The 17,407-nt window shown below is 46.1% G+C and overlaps 5 protein-coding genes across 6 annotated transcripts; 2 read left to right on the top strand and 3 right to left on the bottom strand.

Annotated features, from left to right (window-relative positions):
* Positions 1-1,114: 1,114 nt before the first annotated feature.
* LOC6606762 (cytochrome P450 315a1, mitochondrial) lies at positions 1,115-3,631 on the top strand. Its single transcript, XM_002031523.2, has 6 exons — positions 1,115-1,483; positions 1,960-2,169; positions 2,257-2,483; positions 2,555-2,907; positions 2,966-3,172; positions 3,227-3,631. The coding sequence occupies exons 1-6, from the start codon at positions 1,236-1,238 to the stop codon at positions 3,545-3,547; spliced, it is 1,566 nt and encodes a 521-aa protein (XP_002031559.1). The 5' UTR covers positions 1,115-1,235; the 3' UTR covers positions 3,548-3,631.
* LOC6606761 (sphingomyelin phosphodiesterase 4) lies at positions 3,597-6,436 on the bottom strand. The gene is made up of 7 exons (XM_002031522.2): positions 6,293-6,436; positions 5,937-6,236; positions 5,060-5,883; positions 4,731-5,000; positions 4,358-4,670; positions 4,041-4,298; positions 3,597-3,979 (listed from the first exon to the last, which is right to left on the bottom strand). The coding sequence occupies exons 1-7, from the start codon at positions 6,323-6,325 to the stop codon at positions 3,677-3,679; spliced, it is 2,301 nt and encodes a 766-aa protein (XP_002031558.1). The 5' UTR covers positions 6,326-6,436; the 3' UTR covers positions 3,597-3,676.
* A 255-nt stretch (positions 6,437-6,691) lies between these two features.
* LOC6606759 (RNA helicase aquarius) lies at positions 6,692-16,325 on the top strand. The gene is made up of 8 exons (XM_002031520.2): positions 6,692-6,890; positions 6,951-7,431; positions 7,494-7,837; positions 12,419-13,453; positions 13,516-13,970; positions 14,069-15,284; positions 15,351-15,719; positions 15,779-16,325. Exons 1-8 carry the CDS (start codon positions 6,777-6,779, stop codon positions 16,232-16,234), a joined length of 4,470 nt encoding a protein of 1,489 aa, XP_002031556.1. The 5' UTR covers positions 6,692-6,776; the 3' UTR covers positions 16,235-16,325.
* Positions 7,834-11,102, bottom strand: LOC6606760 (probable G-protein coupled receptor Mth-like 5). 2 transcript variants are annotated; one of them, XM_032721068.1, is made up of 6 exons: positions 10,538-11,102; positions 9,326-9,450; positions 9,092-9,262; positions 8,853-9,034; positions 8,294-8,797; positions 7,834-8,223 (listed from the first exon to the last, which is right to left on the bottom strand). In XM_032721068.1, exons 1-6 carry the CDS (start codon positions 10,788-10,790, stop codon positions 7,965-7,967), a joined length of 1,494 nt encoding a protein of 497 aa, XP_032576959.1. In that variant the 5' UTR covers positions 10,791-11,102; the 3' UTR covers positions 7,834-7,964. The 2 variants fall into 2 exon arrangements, with proteins under 2 accessions (XP_032576959.1, XP_002031557.1); XM_002031521.2 differs by having other exon boundaries at positions 8,294-8,794.
* On the bottom strand, positions 16,272-17,346 carry LOC6606758 (putative inner dynein arm light chain, axonemal). Its single transcript, XM_002031519.2, has 2 exons — positions 16,767-17,346; positions 16,272-16,712 (listed from the first exon to the last, which is right to left on the bottom strand). Exons 1-2 carry the CDS (start codon positions 17,137-17,139, stop codon positions 16,333-16,335), a joined length of 753 nt encoding a protein of 250 aa, XP_002031555.1. The 5' UTR covers positions 17,140-17,346; the 3' UTR covers positions 16,272-16,332.
* Between the last annotated feature and the right edge of the window lie 61 nt (positions 17,347-17,407).

Raw genomic sequence — 17,407 nt, 5'->3', positions numbered from 1 at the left:
AGGTCACGATTGTGACCCCTTCTTCGTTTTGGCAACCCAATTCGAATTGCAACTATTAATGCATAAATTTCATTACCCAATTCAATTCGCCCACGCTTAACTTTATTTTCAGCTTGTTTTGTTTGCTGTCAACTTTCTGATGGTGCATTTGCTGGGTTTATCTAGCTTTGGTTTGTTTCTATTTGATTTATTTCTAGTGTCAACTAAACATGAAACATGCTAAATATGGCACTTTTAATGGCCCCACACTCAGCTTTCTCCAACCATCGCAGCATTCAAAATATATGGAGGGATGTGAAAAAAGAGCACTTTATGCTGTCACCGAAGTGATTTAAAATAATGCGATTGCATGGACTTAAAATCAGAGTCGAAATGTTGACAGGACACACACACCTTAAATACTATTTATTGGACTTAACTATTTAAAATGACTACTTAGACATGTTTATTCAAATAGTTGAATATATCATTGAAAGTCACTCGAAATTCGTGTGGTCTAAAGCACTATTTTTTGCAGCTATCAAAAGCAATTGATTTTTAAAAGGCTTAATGCAATAAAACCTGTATTGTAATCCTGTTAAAAAAAATCCCCCAAAAAAGGCATTAAATAAATAACATTACTTACAGAATTATTTTGCATTGGATTGTATTAAAATTACATTTTGCTTGCACGTTTTCAAATTGATGTCAATTATATTTTATAAACCCATATAAACACCAACGGTTTGACACAGAATTGACCAAAACAATCGAAGAAAAGTTGGCAATTACCTCAACTTTCTCGTTCTCCTGACCCTTCCTGCTCCCCCATCCCCTTCCTCGAACTGGCAATTTGCATATCCAGCAGAGTTTTAGTGTCCAGTCAGCGCGTCTGGCCAAAGCGTATCGCATTTGATTTGCGCGTATATGTACATATATATATATATAAATATATCAATCCGCAGCACTATCCATATCCATATGTCCGATTCGATGCCCACCGGAATCGCCGTCACACTGATCGTGTGCCTGCCCATCGCAGGTAGCCGATGCGATGCGATCCGCTCCGATCCGATCGGATCGGCGATTTGGTCGCCGGCTCTCGATGCTCGATGGGTTAAAAGGCCCGCTCCGGCCGGCGGGTCGAGTCAGTCTGCCCCTGGCCTGGCCCTTTGTCGGGACGCGTTTTCCAGAGCGTTTCACAGCCGAGAGCAGGTGCAGGTGGTTACCCCCCGCTGCCACCGTGACGTACACCGATGACCGAGAAGAGAGAGCGGCCGGGCCCGCTGCGCTGGCTGAGACACCTGCTCGACCAGCTCCTGGTGCGAATCCTTAGCCTGAGCCTCTTCCGTTCGAGCTGCGATCCGCCGCCTTTGCAGCGTTTTCCCGCAACGGAACTAACGTCTGCCGTCGCAGCCGCCAAATACGTGCCCATTCCGAGGGTGAAGGGACTTCCGGTAGTCGGGACACTTGTGGATCTTATAGCCGCCGGTGGAGCCACGCAGTAAATCCGTATAGTTGAACCTCGAAAAGTCGGAGAGACAGCACTCGTGTTGAAAATGCATAATAAATACTATAAAATTGGCTTATGCCGGACTAGTTCAATGTTAAACAATTCAACCTTAATTGGCAACCTTTTGAAAAAAATGATTATCTGTAGGTTTTTCTTTTAAGAAAGTGCTTAACCCTACTAAAATTTCCAAAAAAGTGCAAAACGTAATAGAGTTGTTTATATCTAAAATGCTTCATGAAATAAAACATTATATTAAAATCTCACACATTGAAGAAATCGATATAATACTTACAAAATATCAAAGCTTTAAATAAAAAAAAATATGTTGAAATATACAAGGACAAAAGTAAAATAAATTAAAAACTAATCACAATATCTTCGACTTAAGAGAGTTCAACTGCATATGTACTAATATATTTTCGCCTAAAGGATGCCTAGTATAACCCGTATATCCTTAATCTGTTTAGCCTTCATAAGTACATCGATGCGAGGCACAAGCAGTATGGTCCCATTTTCCGGGAGCGCTTGGGCGGTACCCAGGATGCAGTGTTCGTGTCGTCAGCGAATCTCATGCGCGGAGTCTTCCAGCACGAGGGTCAGTATCCGCAGCATCCGCTGCCGGATGCCTGGACGCTGTATAACCAGCAACATGCCTGCCAACGGGGACTGTTCTTCATGTAAGTGGAGTGGACCAAATGAGTCCGTTGAATTGCAAATGTGGAGCCGACGAAACCGATCTCTTGTCTCTTCTTCGATGGGACTAGGGAGGGCGCCGAGTGGCTGCACAACCGACGCATACTTAATCGACTGCTGCTCAACGGAAATTTGAATTGGATGGACGTGCATATTGAGAGCTGTACCAGACGAATGGTGGATCAGTGGAAAAGACGCACTGCGGAGGCGGCGGCGATTCCGCTAGCGGAGGGTGGTGAAATCCGAAGCTACGAACTGCCCCTGTTGGAACAACAGCTCTACCGTTGGTCGATAGAAGGTACAAGGCGTCATGCATTAGGCGCTGATCCCCATACAAAATGATTTTATCCCAACTCTATCCACTTGTAGTGCTTTGCTGCATCATGTTTGGCACCAGCGTGCTCACCTGCCCCAAGATCCAGTCCTCACTGGACTACTTTACGCAGATTGTGCACAAGGTGTTTGAGCATAGCTCGCGACTGATGACATTCCCGCCTCGCTTGGCCCAGATTTTGCGCCTGCCCATCTGGCGGGATTTCGAGGCCAATGTGGATGAGGTGCTGCGTGAGGGAGCTGCCATAATCGATCACTGCATCAGAGTGCAGGAGGACCAAAGGAGATCGCACGATGAGGCGCTCTACCATCGCCTTCAGGCGGCGGATGTGCCAGGCGATATGATCAAGCGGATATTTGTAGACTTGGTCATTGCAGCAGGTGACACGGTGAGCAATCCAATTGAATTGTAAAGCCCATTACTAATTGTAGTTACACTTCATACAGACCGCATTTAGCAGTCAGTGGGCTTTGTTTGCCCTTTCAAAGGAGCCGACGCTCCAGAAACGACTGGCCAAGGAGCGAGCTACCAATGATTCTCGGCTGATGCACGGCCTGATCAAGGAGTCCCTGCGTCTGTACCCCGTAGCTCCCTTCATTGGCCGATATTTGCCGCAGGACGCGCAACTTGGCGGTCACTTTATCGAAAAGGATGTGAGTGAAAGAAATTTCTTTGAGAGCCTCATCGCTCATGCACGCCTCTTTCAGACCATGGTGCTGCTTTCCTTGTACACGGCAGGTCGCGATCCATCACACTTTGAGAAGCCGGAACGTGTGCTCCCGGAGCGCTGGTGCATTGGAGAGTCGGAGCAGGTGCATAAGTCACACGGCAGTCTGCCTTTTGCCATCGGCCAGCGGTCTTGCATTGGTCGCCGTGTGGCGCTCAAGCAGCTCCACTCCCTGCTGGGCCGATGTGCCGCCCAGTTTGAGATGAGCTGCCTCAACGAGAAACCCGTTGACAGCGTGCTCCGCATGGTCACCGTGCCCGATCAGACTTTGCGTTTAGCCCTTCGGCCGCGAACCGAGTGATACAGTCATACACGCATAAACATAATCATAGAACTAACACTAATCGTAATTGTAATCGTAGTATCTTTAGTTTTATAAAAATATATAAATGTCACATATTTAGTAATCTATCTAGTTAAACATTTCAAACTAGGAAAACAATGCCTGCAGCATGATATAGACTAATAGCACAGTCGCCAGAATAAATATTCCCAGGAGTGGGGAACCCCACACCAGTTGTCCAAGGATCATCGAGCAACCGATCGTTGTGAGAGCGGATATAGAGCCCAATGGTCGTAGACAAACTCGCGGAGGAACCAGATTTTCACATATTTCAACGTGGCCGGAGCTTTTGTCAAACCACTGTTCCGTCATCGGAGCGTACAACAGTTGCCGGGACACTTTTCCGAAGTAATCGTCGCGGACGTAGAATCCTTGTAGTTGACTACCATACTGGATAAAATATGTTATTAACAACGGGGAAAAACAAAGAGGCCATTTCAAAGAAACTTACCTTTTTGTTAATCTTTTCCGAAACGAAGTGCAGCATTCTTACCAATGCTCTAACTTCATTGGTCTGGATGGGCAGCGTGGCGGGATCAACAGCGGCATGCAGGCTAGAAGCATTGAGCGACATTTGGTGCGGGTTCAGCTTTGAGGTGTCCAAAGTGTCGCTGGCGTCGAAAAAGCTGAAATTTTGCACAGCAGGCGCAGAAGGCATAGATGGTTCCTCTGACAGAGTTTCATGCATAGATAGGTTCGCTTGATCAACCTGTTTAGATATTCAAATATTTAAATTGTATGTTAACCGAAAACGAACAGTAAACTCACATTAAACGTTCGACAGAATGCGTCGATGCATTGACGCAAAACCTCCGGAATGCGACTGAACTCGCGCAGGGTCACTTCTTCCTGGGTGCACTCGCCAAAGATCTTCTTATAAAAGTTCTTAAGAAATCCTTCAGAGCGCTGCCTCTCCGCAATTTCGTTTCGAAGCTTGGCGATGTCTCTGAGCACCGAGTTTCGGGCCATACTGATCACCAACAAGAAGGTTTCCATTTGCGTTTGCATGGTAAAACTAAACAGTTTGACGGAGCTTGTGTTACCCGCTTGATTCCATTGAGTGCCTGGAGAGACGGATTTGCTAAACGAAACAGGATTATTTTAAAATGAGAAGTTATTTAACTAAATAGTCTCAACCCACTTCATTATGTTGACTTGGCGCTGTGGCGAGTCAAAGCCAAAAGCATTGCCTGCATGGATTTGCTCAAAACGCTGTAGTTTATCTACTAAATCATGTTGAGAGAAGATTGTGGCCAGACGGTACAGCATAAATGCGTTCCGATACACAGTGTAGTCCAACCGCCCGAAGTGTGGCATTAGCTGCGTAAATACGTGAGTGTACATAATAAGGTTGTCGATAATGAAGCCATCGAAGCAGGAAGAAATTGGCGGCCTGTAGGAAAGACTTGGTCTGAAAAGAAAAAATTTATTAGTGGTGTTCAGTGTTTCAATTTATAAGTTTAATCTTACGCTTTATTGTTCAGCGCCGCTATGGTGTATCTCCATGGCTGAATGTAACTGAGCCAAAGCTCCAGCACCACCATCAAAGAGCTGTCCAGAGGCCAACGATCGATCAAACCAACTATAAAGGCGAAGATCCTTACTTTGACCATACTCAACGATACCTTACGCAGCGCGCACAGCGAACTGTGGTCGAGCTGAGCGCCATTTGCAAAGAAGTGCACCTGCTTGACCAAGGTGCGTACGCCGCGCACAAAATCACTGCTGGGCAAATGATGCTCCGACTCGATGTCGTAGCGCAGCCAGATGTCTACGAAAAAGTGGAGTACACTTTCTGATCGCCAGGCGTAGGCCCTGTGGGAGCTGGCATTTGGGCTGTTGGACTGTGGTGACATGTTCCCGCCAACGCTTGCACTGGGACTGCCACCTCCGACAGACACGTTTCCGCCATTGCGATAGGAGCTGGGGATCTTAATGTAGCGCGGTTGTCTTTGGGGCTGTAATGCCTGGGCTGGCAATGGCTGTGGCGCTTTAACCCCGCTGCTAAAGTGCACCGGTTCTATGCGTGCATCGGGAACCAGCGGCAGGAAGTTGTTAAGGTACTCGGCCACCAGTTTCAAGTAGACCGTTTTGCTGCGCACATTGTGGATTTGCATGGCTATGGGATTGATAGAGTGCAGTGGCTGCAGGGCGTGTAGCACAAAGTGAATCACGTAGAAGTCGAAGGCGTTGAGCGAGAGCGTGGAAACCTCGTGCATCATCGTCTCCACATTGATGAGTTCCGCATAGAAACTAGAATTCTGACCATTCTGCAGCAGGCTAACGAATTTCGCCTGAAACGAAAGGAATTAGAGTGAGCTATAATACCCCTATTTAATCCACTTACCGGCAGCAGATTGATGTCTAGTTCGAATTTGTACTGGTCGACGAGCAGGCGGTGGCAAACACGCATCCAGGGACCACAGACGCCAAAGAACTGGTTAAGCGTTTGGAATTGCAGCGGATTGTTTTCAAGCGTCGTGGTCCGCAGGCCCCAGCCCAATGGATTGCCATCGATCCCGAATATGGAGTGCACAACGTGGGGGAAGATCTCATGCACTTGGCGCAGGGAGCACCGATCGAACAGGATGCTCAGCTCGTGCACGCGCTCGAAAAGCGGCAAACTGAGCACCGTCAACAGGCGGCTCTGGAATGGGATGAGATTAGAGCACAGTTTGTATTACCTCGATGCTCGCTACTCACGCTTAGGTTTTCTGGCGGCATGGTCTGCGACATGGTGAGTTCGTGTGTGTCAAAATTGTCTTAAATTACAAATAAATATCACTTTAAATCTTAAAATCTTCTGCCGGCGTGCAGTAAACAAAAACCTTTCGCCGTGCTGCCGGACCAGTGAAAAATGGTATCAGTCCATAGGGCTGCCACATCGGTAAAGAATACGTGCAATTTTTATAACAATTGCATTAAAATTTTTGTAAAATTCGCTAGCGATCATTAAGAAAATACTGAATAATTAATATAATTTTATTTCTTGTATTTCTAAATTTTTAAACGGATTGGTTATTCGTTTTGCAGTGGGTACGGGTTGAGGTAGGAACACAGTATTTCGGATTAAAAACATTGGTATATTGTGTCGGCCCTTCAACGGTCACACTAGCAACCGGCAGCGTTTGTTTTGCTGCATATTTTTGTGTTTATTATCCTTTTTGTCCAATTTAAAAAGATCAACATGAAGCGAAGAAGTCAAACTAGAGCCGAACAAGCCGTTCCACCAGCTAAAACTACAAAGGAGAAGAGTGGAGCGCTCACAGTGGCCCAGCTCAGCTCGGATGTCATCTGGCAGGTGGGTGCTCCGCTGGACAAATCGAAATGTGAATTATAAATCTGGATAACCTATTTACAGCTGGCATCGCAGTACTGGACGCCGGATACGAAAGCAGATCACCTGCCGTACAGTGCCAAGATCATCGAACGCATCTACAATGAGGAGATCGGTGATGGCGGTGGCCACAGTGCAAGGAGGATCAACATGCTGGAGTTCAGTCAGTATCTGGAGCAGTACCTGTGGCCACACTACCAACGTGAAACCGCCACCCATGCCCACCTTATGTCCATCGTTATAATGGCCAACGAGAAGTTCCGGGAGCGCGTCGAAGTTTGGACCGTGTTTGAAAAGCTTCCGGATCAGTATCCACCCTTCTTTCGCCACGTGCTAGAGAGCTGTTTGCCGAGCAAAAAGGCAAAGGAGGCAAGCAGCACGCTGAGGGAGCGGACAGCGCTGCTGATGTTCATTAACCACTGCTTCAACAGCATGGAGATAGAGCTGTGCAGAGAACAGGCCAAGCGACTAGTCTCCTTGTCCATGTGGCATTGCCTCCAGCCTCGTAAGTTCTTCTTCGCAACTCTTAACATCTATCAAAGTGATCCAAAATGTATTTGCTTGCAGGCCGTCGCGAACAGGAGCTTCGAGAAGTTCCCGAGTGGCGAAAGTACTGGAAACGCCTGCTCAAGAAGGAGAAAGACAGCAAACCGGAGGTCCTCTGGGAGAGACACTTTATGCAGAACCTTATTATTGACTTCTTGCACATACTCGAAAGCATTCCCGCAGAAGGCGAAGTGCCACGCAACGTGGTTCACTACTGTGAGCGCTTCCTAGAGTTTATCATCGACCTGGAGGCACTTTTGCCGACGCGACGCTTCTTCAACACGGTTTTAGACGACTGTCATCTGATTGTGCGGGCCCTTCTGTCACCCTTGGTTCGTCGCGAGGAGGGAAAACTGTTTGGTCAGGTAGGTGTCAGACTTCTCTTTTAATAACTATCTCGTACAGCATAAATTAGTTAAAATTAAGTACAAATCTCAATGTTGGACATTGCTAAATTACGAAAACACTTATATTAGTGCGGACGGTGGCTCCTCAGTAATCGTTGCCGTTCATATAATGCAGCTCATCGCCCCAGTCGTTTGCCGACGGTGGCTCATTGTAGCAGCAGGTCTTCTTTAGCAGAAATGTCACATGTCGCTGGCGCAGAACGCAGATGTATAACAACAGAGGCGTCTGCAGTGCGTTGACTACGATGTGGGCATAGAGCAGGCCTTCCATCTGCAGCCAGGACATTATGAGGAATAGCCAGGCTATTGACATTACCAACAACATCAGGGAGAACATGATGAAACTACAAAGAAGAAGATGTTTTCATGTACTTATGTGTCTTATGAGCAATGATGATTTGCCTTTCTACTTACTTGGCCTTCAACTTGTGCGCAATGCGGCCGTATACCGTCCTGCGGTTAATCAACTTTCTGGTGGTCACATAGAAGAATATGTTTACCAAAATGGTACAAGCAATTGGAGCAAAGAATATGCATATGCCTAGCCAGCCGATCGTCTCTTGCTCGCCCACCATGTGCTCCTGTTTATAGGATTCGGCGTCAAGAAAAAAATGTGCGAAGACAGCCAGTGCAGCCATCGTTGCTGTGCATCCCCAAGCATACGCGGAATAGTAGCAGTACTTCCTGCCGTCCGTGACTCGCAGGAAGACGTTCCTCGAACGAAAGGTCTTCCAAATGTAAAAACCGAAACTGTTCAGCCAGAAGAAGGCTGCCAAGAGGCTGAAGCACAGGATGATGTCCGCCACAATGAAACTCACATGGCTGGTCAGCTCGGTGAAAATTCTCACAAGGTCTGCTGCCTGGCTTACCATAAGGCACACGGCTATCGTTGTCACAATGTTTCCAACCAGATCTCTGCTGAATGGATTCGAAATTAACGCATGAAGCAAGTCAAATTCAAACCATTGCTCACCTGAGAGTTGGGAGTATAAAATAGATGATGGCGATGACCAGCAGGATAATAAGCGAGATGCCATGGAATATTGGGTTTAAGATTTTGCGGAGCAGGAAGTTTGAGTCACTCCACTTGATCTCCTTGCGGGCCAAGCAAATCTTGGCGAAGAGCACATTTTCCTCTCCAGTACTGGAAGTGGCCTGCGAATGGATTTTATGATTATCCATGAAATTTATGTGGACTTTAGCTACTCTTACCTTGTCAATGCAATACAATCCCTTATCGTAATCATGGTATAGCGGTTCCAGACTGCCGGCAATATCCTCCTCATAATCCGACTGTATTCCATGACGCTCCTCTTCTTCATTTTCGGCATTGGTGTAATGCCTTAACCTCCCATCATCCAGCAACACTAGCTTATCAGAGCTCTGAAAAATATAAAAATATCTATAAGTATCTAAAAATTTATGTACAAAGAACATTAAACTCACGCCAGCATAGTGATATATGGGCCACATCTGCATGGATCCACAATTTGGAATCCCGATGACGAATTTGAAATTAACGGGCCTGTTTTGCTCTCCTCCATAGCTGGTGAACATTGGCTGGAAGTAGTCTGCAAATGGAAACCGACGATAAATAGAGAACACAGACCGTGGAAAATCATTAAGGCAGTTCGAGTTATTGCTGCTTTTGTCGCGGCTAGTGGATCAGAGGGGAGCCAGATTTTCTTTTCTCTCCGCGATAAATATTTACGCTTCTGGGCAAAGAACTTGAGCTGTTCCATTCGCCTTCATCAGCTGGTTTTGCAATTTTTGCGGATTGGTTCTTCTTCAATTATCGGAGTTCGGATACATTTTTTTCCACTCAGCCATTCATATGTTAATCATAGCTAAGCACACGGAAATTAGATTGCATGTTGCGATTATGTGCCCTGTTGTAGGATTGGGATTACTCAAATGACTACAATTAAAATCGGATGAGATCAGTACAATGCAATGATTCAACTATCAGTAATAGTTACATACATTTTTATGTGTCACCTATATGGCCGATCCATGGTCATAAATGTTTTATTCAGTTTTAGTTGTCCGAGCTAGAATTTCGATATATTTGTTGGAGTACGTTTTTCTATTTCCCACAATTATTGCGATTGTTTGTCAAACATTCACCCAAGGCAAATAGTCATTGTAAGTTGGTATATAAGGCTTGACTCTTTGACACAATTCAAATATTTGTGTATCACTATATTAGCCCAAAAACATAAATTACCTGGGCTCCCATTTATGGGGAACAGAAGCATCTATAGTACCTTACTAATGGATTTTTTGCCTCATTTTACTTCCAAGAGATGATATTCTCGATTTGGGAATCCCTCATCAAGTGGCTACTTTAAAGTTTAAACAGAAACATGCCCCACAGCATAAATCATATTTCTCATCAGGATTGGGGCCACCCTCTGTTTGTTTTAAGAACTTTTTTGGGGGAGTACGAACCGTGGAGTTGGGGATATTTAGCTGTTGGCTTCGTTCCACTGATCCACTGATAGCCAACAAATGGGCCATTTAATGTTGGGCATACATATGTTGCATGCCAGAAGGGAAAATCCATAAAGTTGAATGGCCAACCAACTTCGTTGTGGTTGTTATGGCAACTTTTTCGAGCGACTAGGAGTTTTCCGCCTGGCCAGCTGTTGAACTTACCCGTTTCGTTGACCTGATGACACTCTTGGTCCACGTGTATCTCGAACTTCTCGCAGCATTTATTGACCAGCACTAGGTTGGGATCGGAAGATAGCCCCGTTGATGATCCGGCGCTAGTTAGATGACTGTTTACTGGTAAAGGGCTTAGACTAAGAAGTAATACGCAGAGCAGGGGAATCAGTAGAGCGGAGCAGCTGCATTTTTTTGCATTTTGCCCGGCTGCAAAATGCGCGCCAAGCGTTTTTACGAGCATCTTTTGCTTAGTAACACAGACACAGATACAGATACAATACACAGGTAAAAGGCAGTTGCCGTCGGTGTTTATGTGGATCTGCGCTTGCTAAGAAATGCGTCATCAAGGTGCCGGCTGTGAGCCAAGATCATGACTTGCATGCCAGAACTCAAGTAAGGCGACACTTTTTTGTATCAACACACACCCACAAAGGCACTTTTGTCTGGGTTTCAGACTCGTATTCGGTTAATAAACAATGCGCGCTTTACTTCCTCTTTAAACAGTATTCAAATCCAAATAAAAATTGAAGAAGCAACATCAACCGATTCGAAGCGACGACAAAAAGCGAATGACTCTCTGTTCCCGGCTCTTAATATCGAGTCACTAAGGCGGCGAGAGAGTGGAGAGTTGCGAGAGCAGCGCTCAACCCCCACCAAAGAGCTCCCTCTCTCGAATTAAAAACCAGACAGCGTTGTACCCGAGTGCCCCGACTATTCACTGCCCTGTCCGAAGGAACTAAAACCCACATATAATATCGTTTTATTTATTTACCGATTAAATACTTTTTTAAGATATGCTATCAAATATAGAAGAAGACATTAGACATTTATGTAGGCGTACTACGGTTTCTATATGACAAAATGCTATTTCAATTTAACTATTCTGATTTCATTTGAAAGTGAAAATGCAAACAGATCTATATACTCAACAGTAGCGTTGTATAATACCCTTTGATCCATCGAGGGTATAAAATGTTGAAGCAAGGCTTTGAATTCGCGCCCTCTTTCCCTCTCCGTGCTCTCTTTTTTTAAATTGAGCGACGGAAATTATCAATTGGAGCAAGTAGTCAGTGCGAGTGAAGCAGGAACCGGCAATGTCTGCCTGTACGAGTAAGCGACGGCTTTGTTTGCTCCTCCAGCGCACTCTAGTGCTCCCCCTCCCCTCGCTTCCTGCGCCAGGATGAGGCTTGATGATGCGGCGCGATAAGATGCAGCTGTGGGCAATGCTCTATTGACGCGTGCCCTGTCATCGCACTTGTCCTCACGCACCTCCACAAACTCTGAAATGGAAGGGAAGATAAGATGTCTTCTTTAAAGACTTCCCTTTAGTTAAATGTTAGTCCGCAACACCCTTCAGCTAACCTTCAACACAGATTTGTATTGAACACACACGCATATATTGGGTTTCAGGGAAAGTCCCCCCATTCCAACAGCAAGGACTTCCGCTTTCCGCTCACCTGGCTGGTCTAATTAGCACTACCTCTCTCGCACACATAGCCAAACTTAGCTGGTGCAACTGTGTGAGTGGTCTTGCCCAAAATGATGACGTATCAACCTTTTGGGGTACACCAACCGGCTTGACTTACACAGTATGTCTGGCTTTGAATACCTGTAGTGCAGCTGAAATCAAAAAAGAGAGAGAGAGCTAAGAAAGAGAAACGCTCAATGTTTGCGTGAGTTTGTAGAATTCACGAGGGCAGGTAGTACAACAAACACGTTCCATTCAACACGCGCGTTTGGGTAACCGGACAGGAGCGGATCAGCCAAAATGGGGGTTGAAAATTCATTTATTTGTAATATCCCTTAATTAGATTTAACGACATCTTGGCTAATTGCTTTAACATTATGAAAAAACAAACATACCTACAGCTCCTGGACATGCTGAAGTTTTATACCCGCTTCGAGATCAACGACGTTACTGGAAGTTCGCTCACAGATCACGATATGACCCAGCTGCACTACAAAAAGATCACCTCACTGCAGCGAGCGGTGTTCGCCAAGTTTCCCAGCCTGCGGGTATTTGCCTTGTCCAACGTGGCGACGGTGGATAACAGGGAGTCGCTGGAGCAGCACTTTGGTGGGTTGGATGGCAAGGGACTCCTTCAGATTGCCACGTTCTTAAATCTGGTGCCAGAGGAGGTGGTCTCACCTTTGGACTGGCATCGGGTAGACGAGCAATTTCTGCGTGAGCTGCTGATTACGCGACATGAGCGACGCTGTTCGCAGTTGGAGGCGCTTAACGAGATGCCCCTGTATCCCACGGAGCAGATCATCTGGGACGAGAATGTGGTACCCTCGGAATATTACTCCGGGGAGAGCTGCTTGGCGCTACCCAAGCTTAATCTGCAGTTCCTGACTCTCCACGACTATCTCCTACGCAACTTTAATCTATTCCGCTTGGAATCCACCTATGAAATCCGGCAAGACATCGAAGATGCCGTCAGCCGCATGTTGCCATGGAAATCTGAAGATGGCGATGTTGTGTTCGGTGGCTGGGCAAGAATGGCTCTGCCCATTGCCAGCTTTGCCGTTGTCGAAGTGGCCAAACCTCATCTTGGCGAAAAGAAGCCATCAAGAGTTCGTGCTGATGTGGGCGTAACTCTCTCCGTGCGTCGAGAGATCAAGGCAGAGTGGGAGAACCTTCGAAAGCATGACGTGTGCTTCCTCATAACCGTAAAGCCAACACAACCATACGGCACCAAGTACAAGCACCGCGAGCCTTTTGTTCCCCAGGTGGGCTTGGTCAGTGTCCGTGGGTGTGAGGTGGAGGGCATGCTAGATGCCAATGGCCGAGTCATAGAAGACGGCCCGGAACCAAGGCCACAGTTGCAGGGTGAGAATCGTTGCTACCGCGTTTGGCTGGACTCCAATCAGTACCGCTTGGATATGGACGATCTCCAGGAGGTAGGTGTCGAACTATTTCCTGCTAATTGCCAACAGTGTTACTTAATAAGTTGTTTATTCAGGGAGCCGACGATGTCTACGAAAGTTTTAACATCCTGATGCGCCGCAAGCCCAAGGAAAATAACTTCAAGGCGGTGTTGGAAACCATACGTCATTTAATGAATACAGAATGTGTGGTTCCGCCTTGGCTTCACGACATTCTTCTTGGCTATGGTGATCCTGGAGCTGCGCACTACAGTAATATGCCCAATCAAGAACGCAGCCTGGAGTTTAACGATACCTTCTTGGATTACAATCATCTTGAGGACAGTTTCCCCAAATATAATTTGAAGTGTGAGGTGCCAGAGGAAAACCGCCAACCTCCTTTTAGGCTAATATTTGAAGATGTGCCTATTCAAAAGGAAAGCGATGGAGAGGATCCTGAAGATAATTCTGAAATGGAATTGACCAAATCTATTTTGGTGCAGCCGTACAAATATGAAGCCAGGGGTCCATATCCTAGCGACAAGCCTAAACAGTAAGTATTGAAATCTAATAACCAGCGTAATATATTTTATATCTCTCATTAATGATTGATCCAAATTAATCACAAATGACCGTTTCATTTCGTTTTAGAAACTCTATTCGCTTTACACCCACACAAGTGGAAGCCATTCGTGCGGGAATGCAACCGGGACTGACACTGGTGGTCGGTCCGCCTGGTACCGGCAAAACTGACGTGGCCGTGCAAATTATATCGAATATTTACCACAACCACCCAAATCAACGAACCCTTATTGTGACCCACTCCAATCAGGCGCTCAACCAGTTGTTCGAAAAGATCATGGCTTTGGATATCGATGAGCGGCATTTGCTACGTCTTGGTCACGGCGAGGAAGCTTTGGAGACCGAGAAAGACTACAGTCGATATGGACGAGTCAACTATGTTCTGGCCAAGCGTATGGATCTTCTAAGCCAGGTGCAGAAGTTGCAAGAGGCTCTCGGCGTGAGTGGTGATAATGCTTACACTTGTGAAACCGCCGGCTATTTTTACCTGTACAATGTCATGGCTCGATGGGAGAAGTTCCAGAGTCAGATAAGCGTACATAAACAGGAGGCGGACGTGGAGAAGCTGAGAGCAGAGTTTGAAAAAGAGTTTCCGTTTGGAAAATTCTTCGCAGATGCCCCGCAGCCATTGTTCAAGAGCGCGAATTATGATGAACTTATGGATACTGCCTGCTCTAATTTCCGATACATTTCGGATATATTCAACGAACTAGAGGAGTTCCGTGCTTTTGAATTGCTTCGCACGGGACTGGATCGATCCAAGTACTTGTTAGTCAAAGAGGCAAAGATCATTGCCATGACTTGTACACATGCGGCACTCAAACGCAAGGAGCTGGTTAATCTCGGTTTTCGATACGACAATATCCTTATGGAAGAATCGGCACAGATCCTGGAGATCGAAACGTTTATTCCCCTGCTGCTGCAGAATCCGCTGGATGGACTTAATCGTCTAAAACGTTGGATCATGATCGGGGATCATCATCAGCTGCCGCCTGTGATTAAGAACATGGCTTTCCAAAAGTACTCCAACATGGAACAGAGTCTGTTTACCAGGCTAGTTCGTCTCGGAGTGCCTACCGTAGATCTTGACGGGCAGGGTCGTGCACGAGCCAGTATTTGTTCGTTGTACAAGTGGCGCTACAAGAAGCTGGAAGACCTACAGCACATCTTTGAGCGGGATGAATACAAACAGGCTAATCCAGGATTTGTCCACGACTACCAGCTTATTAATGTGGAAGATTTCAAGGGAGTGGGTGAAAGCGAGCCCAATCCCTATTTCTACCAGGTGAGACGAAATTAAATAATTCCAAGAATTTTCCTTTTCTAAAAACCCCTCTTTAAAAACCCGCAGAATCTTGCTGAGGCAGAGTACATTGTCGCCGTGTACATGTATATGCGTCTGTTGGGCTACCCTGCAGCCAAGATCTCCATTTTGACAACCTACAATGGTCAAAAGCATCTCATCCGAGACGTAATCAACGCCCGCTGCGGAAACAATCCTCTTATTGGTTGGCCGCATAAGATTACCACCGTGGATAAATACCAGGGTCAGCAGAACAACTACATACTGATCTCTCTAGTACGCACCAAGGCGGTTGGACATCTGCGGGATGTACGACGTTTAGTGGTGGCCATGAGTCGAGCGCGTCTGGGATTATATGTATTTGGGAGGGTCTCCTTGTTTAAGAACTGTCTGGAACTTCAGCAGACTTTCAAACTTGTAAGTTTTTATAGCATTTTATGGTTTTTGAGAAGTTTATAATTCCGGCACTCTTTCAGCTAACACAGAGACCTTTGAAGTTGAGTCTGGTACCCGAAGACAAGTACCCGACGGATCGTTTGGCTAGTGCTGATGTAGCCAGTCAAGATATCAAGACAGTAGAAAACATGTCCGAAATGGCACAGCTTGTGTACGAGCGGTACATGGCCAAAATGGAGGAGCTAAAGGGCACTCTACCTTCCGAAGAAGAGTTGGAAGAAATGCGCAACCAGCTGCTACAGGAAGATGAGGAATATGTTCCAGAAGCTTCCGAAGAGCCACCGGAAAAAAGAGCTGCTAAGGAAGAGCCATTGTCCAAAAAGAAAACAACAGAAGCCTTTAAGCCCACCCCTATTCTCAACGAAATAAACGTGGACGACACGGAGATGGCCCAAAGGGAACAAATTGAACAGGAAGCTACTGCTACTACTACTCAAGATAAAACCCAGGAGTCCGCTCCACCTGAAGAGTCTTAGTTATTGTTCAGTTGCTTAAATAATTTAATTTCATTAAGTTCCAACAAAGTTAAAGTGACAAATGCAAAACGCATAGACCACACACCATAAATCTCCGTTTACTTCTTGGGTGCGGTTATGCCCTCTAGCTGAGCCTTCAGCTGAGCGTTGGTCTTCTTCAGGAAAGTTATCTCCTCCGTGAACTTCTTTTCTTCGGAGGCCCTCAGTTCAGCATTACGGCGCTCTGCCTGTTCCTGCTTAAGCTTCATATCTGCTATTATCTCCTCCAGTGCCTCTTTGTCTAGTTCAAGAGTCTTGACCCGATCTCGAAGCATTTCCTTTTCCTCATGCGCCTGCAAAGCCTTGCGCATGCCAAAGGCTACGGAACTGCAGTATAATGTTTCATAGGCCTCCATTGACATGGCGATCTCATCACGTATGCGCAGCAGTAGCAGGCCACGCTCTGAACAGTTAATGGTAACCTGGCGAATGATTTCGTCTGCGATGATGGAGTTTTAACAAGATGGAAAATGGCAAAAATGGATTGTCTTACCAAAACATTGTGAGTAGAGTTCGCGGCGCACGGGACAAATACCTGTCTCACGAGCTTGGGTCTGCTGTAGCCTAGTATCAAGCATCTCCTGCAAATTGATCACATCCTGGCGTGTTGCTGGAGTACTAGACACAGACTGCTGCCACAACTGACCATCCTCCTCCCAGCAGCGCGGTGGCAATATGGAATTTAGAATCTCCTCGGTTTCCCTTTTGGTATCTAGCAAAGCTCCCGCCGTTTGGGGCCTTTTCATCTCTATCTCTGTTAGCGGAGCGCCACCTTTCTTGTCTGGGTGCTTCACCACCAGCACCGGGTTGTTGTAGCGCACCAGGGTCTGGAATTGACCCACGCTTGTTATATCCAGCTCCTCCATTTTGCTGGTACTATTTCAATTTCTCAATTTCTATCTCAAAAAAATATATATATTTAATTTAAATTTGTGTGATTAGGAATTCAGCAGGTTTGTTCACCGCTGTTGATGATTAGAAAATCAGAAATGCCTGTGCTAAGAAAATTCCAGGGGGTGTGAGTTTGTTATTCTCCCTGCGCCTTCTAGCAACCATGCGCAACTCGGCAACGGCTTCTGTTTTTGTTTATATATGTATCAAACTTGCAAATATCAACAGGTGTAAAACTGCGCT

Source organism: Drosophila sechellia, chromosome 3R (assembly GCF_004382195.2).
Source record: "Drosophila sechellia strain sech25 chromosome 3R, ASM438219v1, whole genome shotgun sequence".
Lineage (NCBI taxonomy): Eukaryota > Metazoa > Arthropoda > Insecta > Diptera > Drosophilidae > Drosophila > Drosophila sechellia.
The sequence above is the reverse complement of the archived record's forward strand: the minus strand, read 5'-3'. Positions and strand labels throughout refer to the sequence as shown.

Excerpts from the sequence above, each read along its gene's own strand:
- LOC6606762 (XM_002031523.2), top strand. The coding sequence starts at position 1,236 with ATGACCGAGAAGAGAGAGCGGCCGGGCCCGCTGCGCTGGCTGAGACAC. Across the intron at positions 1,484-1,959 it reads GCCGCCGGTGGAGCCACGCA|CCTTCATAAGTACATCGATG; the intron begins GTAAATCCGTAT and ends TAATCTGTTTAG. Across the intron at positions 2,484-2,554 it reads CTACCGTTGGTCGATAGAAG|TGCTTTGCTGCATCATGTTT; the intron begins GTACAAGGCGTC and ends ATCCACTTGTAG.
- LOC6606761 (XM_002031522.2), bottom strand. The coding sequence starts at position 6,325 with ATGTCGCAGACCATGCCGCCAGAAAACCTAAGC. Across the intron at positions 5,001-5,059 it reads GCGGCGCTGAACAATAAAGC|ACCAAGTCTTTCCTACAGGC; the intron begins GTAAGATTAAAC and ends TTTTCTTTTCAG. Across the intron at positions 4,671-4,730 it reads CGCCAAGTCAACATAATGAA|CAAATCCGTCTCTCCAGGCA; the intron begins GTGGGTTGAGAC and ends TGTTTCGTTTAG.
- LOC6606759 (XM_002031520.2), top strand. The coding sequence starts at position 6,777 with ATGAAGCGAAGAAGTCAAACTAGAGCCGAACAAGCCGTTCCACCAGCT. Across the intron at positions 6,891-6,950 it reads GCTCGGATGTCATCTGGCAG|CTGGCATCGCAGTACTGGAC; the intron begins GTGGGTGCTCCG and ends ACCTATTTACAG. Across the intron at positions 7,432-7,493 it reads GTGGCATTGCCTCCAGCCTC|GCCGTCGCGAACAGGAGCTT; the intron begins GTAAGTTCTTCT and ends ATTTGCTTGCAG.
- LOC6606760 (XM_032721068.1), bottom strand. The coding sequence starts at position 10,790 with ATGCTCGTAAAAACGCTTGGCGCGCATTTTGCAGCCGGGCAAAATGCA. Across the intron at positions 9,263-9,325 it reads CCATATATCACTATGCTGGC|AGCTCTGATAAGCTAGTGTT; the intron begins GTGAGTTTAATG and ends TATATTTTTCAG. Across the intron at positions 9,035-9,091 it reads GATTGTATTGCATTGACAAG|GCCACTTCCAGTACTGGAGA; the intron begins GTAAGAGTAGCT and ends ATCCATTCGCAG.
- LOC6606758 (XM_002031519.2), bottom strand. The coding sequence starts at position 17,139 with ATGGAGGAGCTGGATATAACAAGCGTGGGTCAATTCCAGACCCTGGTG. Across the intron at positions 16,713-16,766 it reads ACTCTACTCACAATGTTTTG|ACGAAATCATTCGCCAGGTT; the intron begins GTAAGACAATCC and ends CCATCATCGCAG.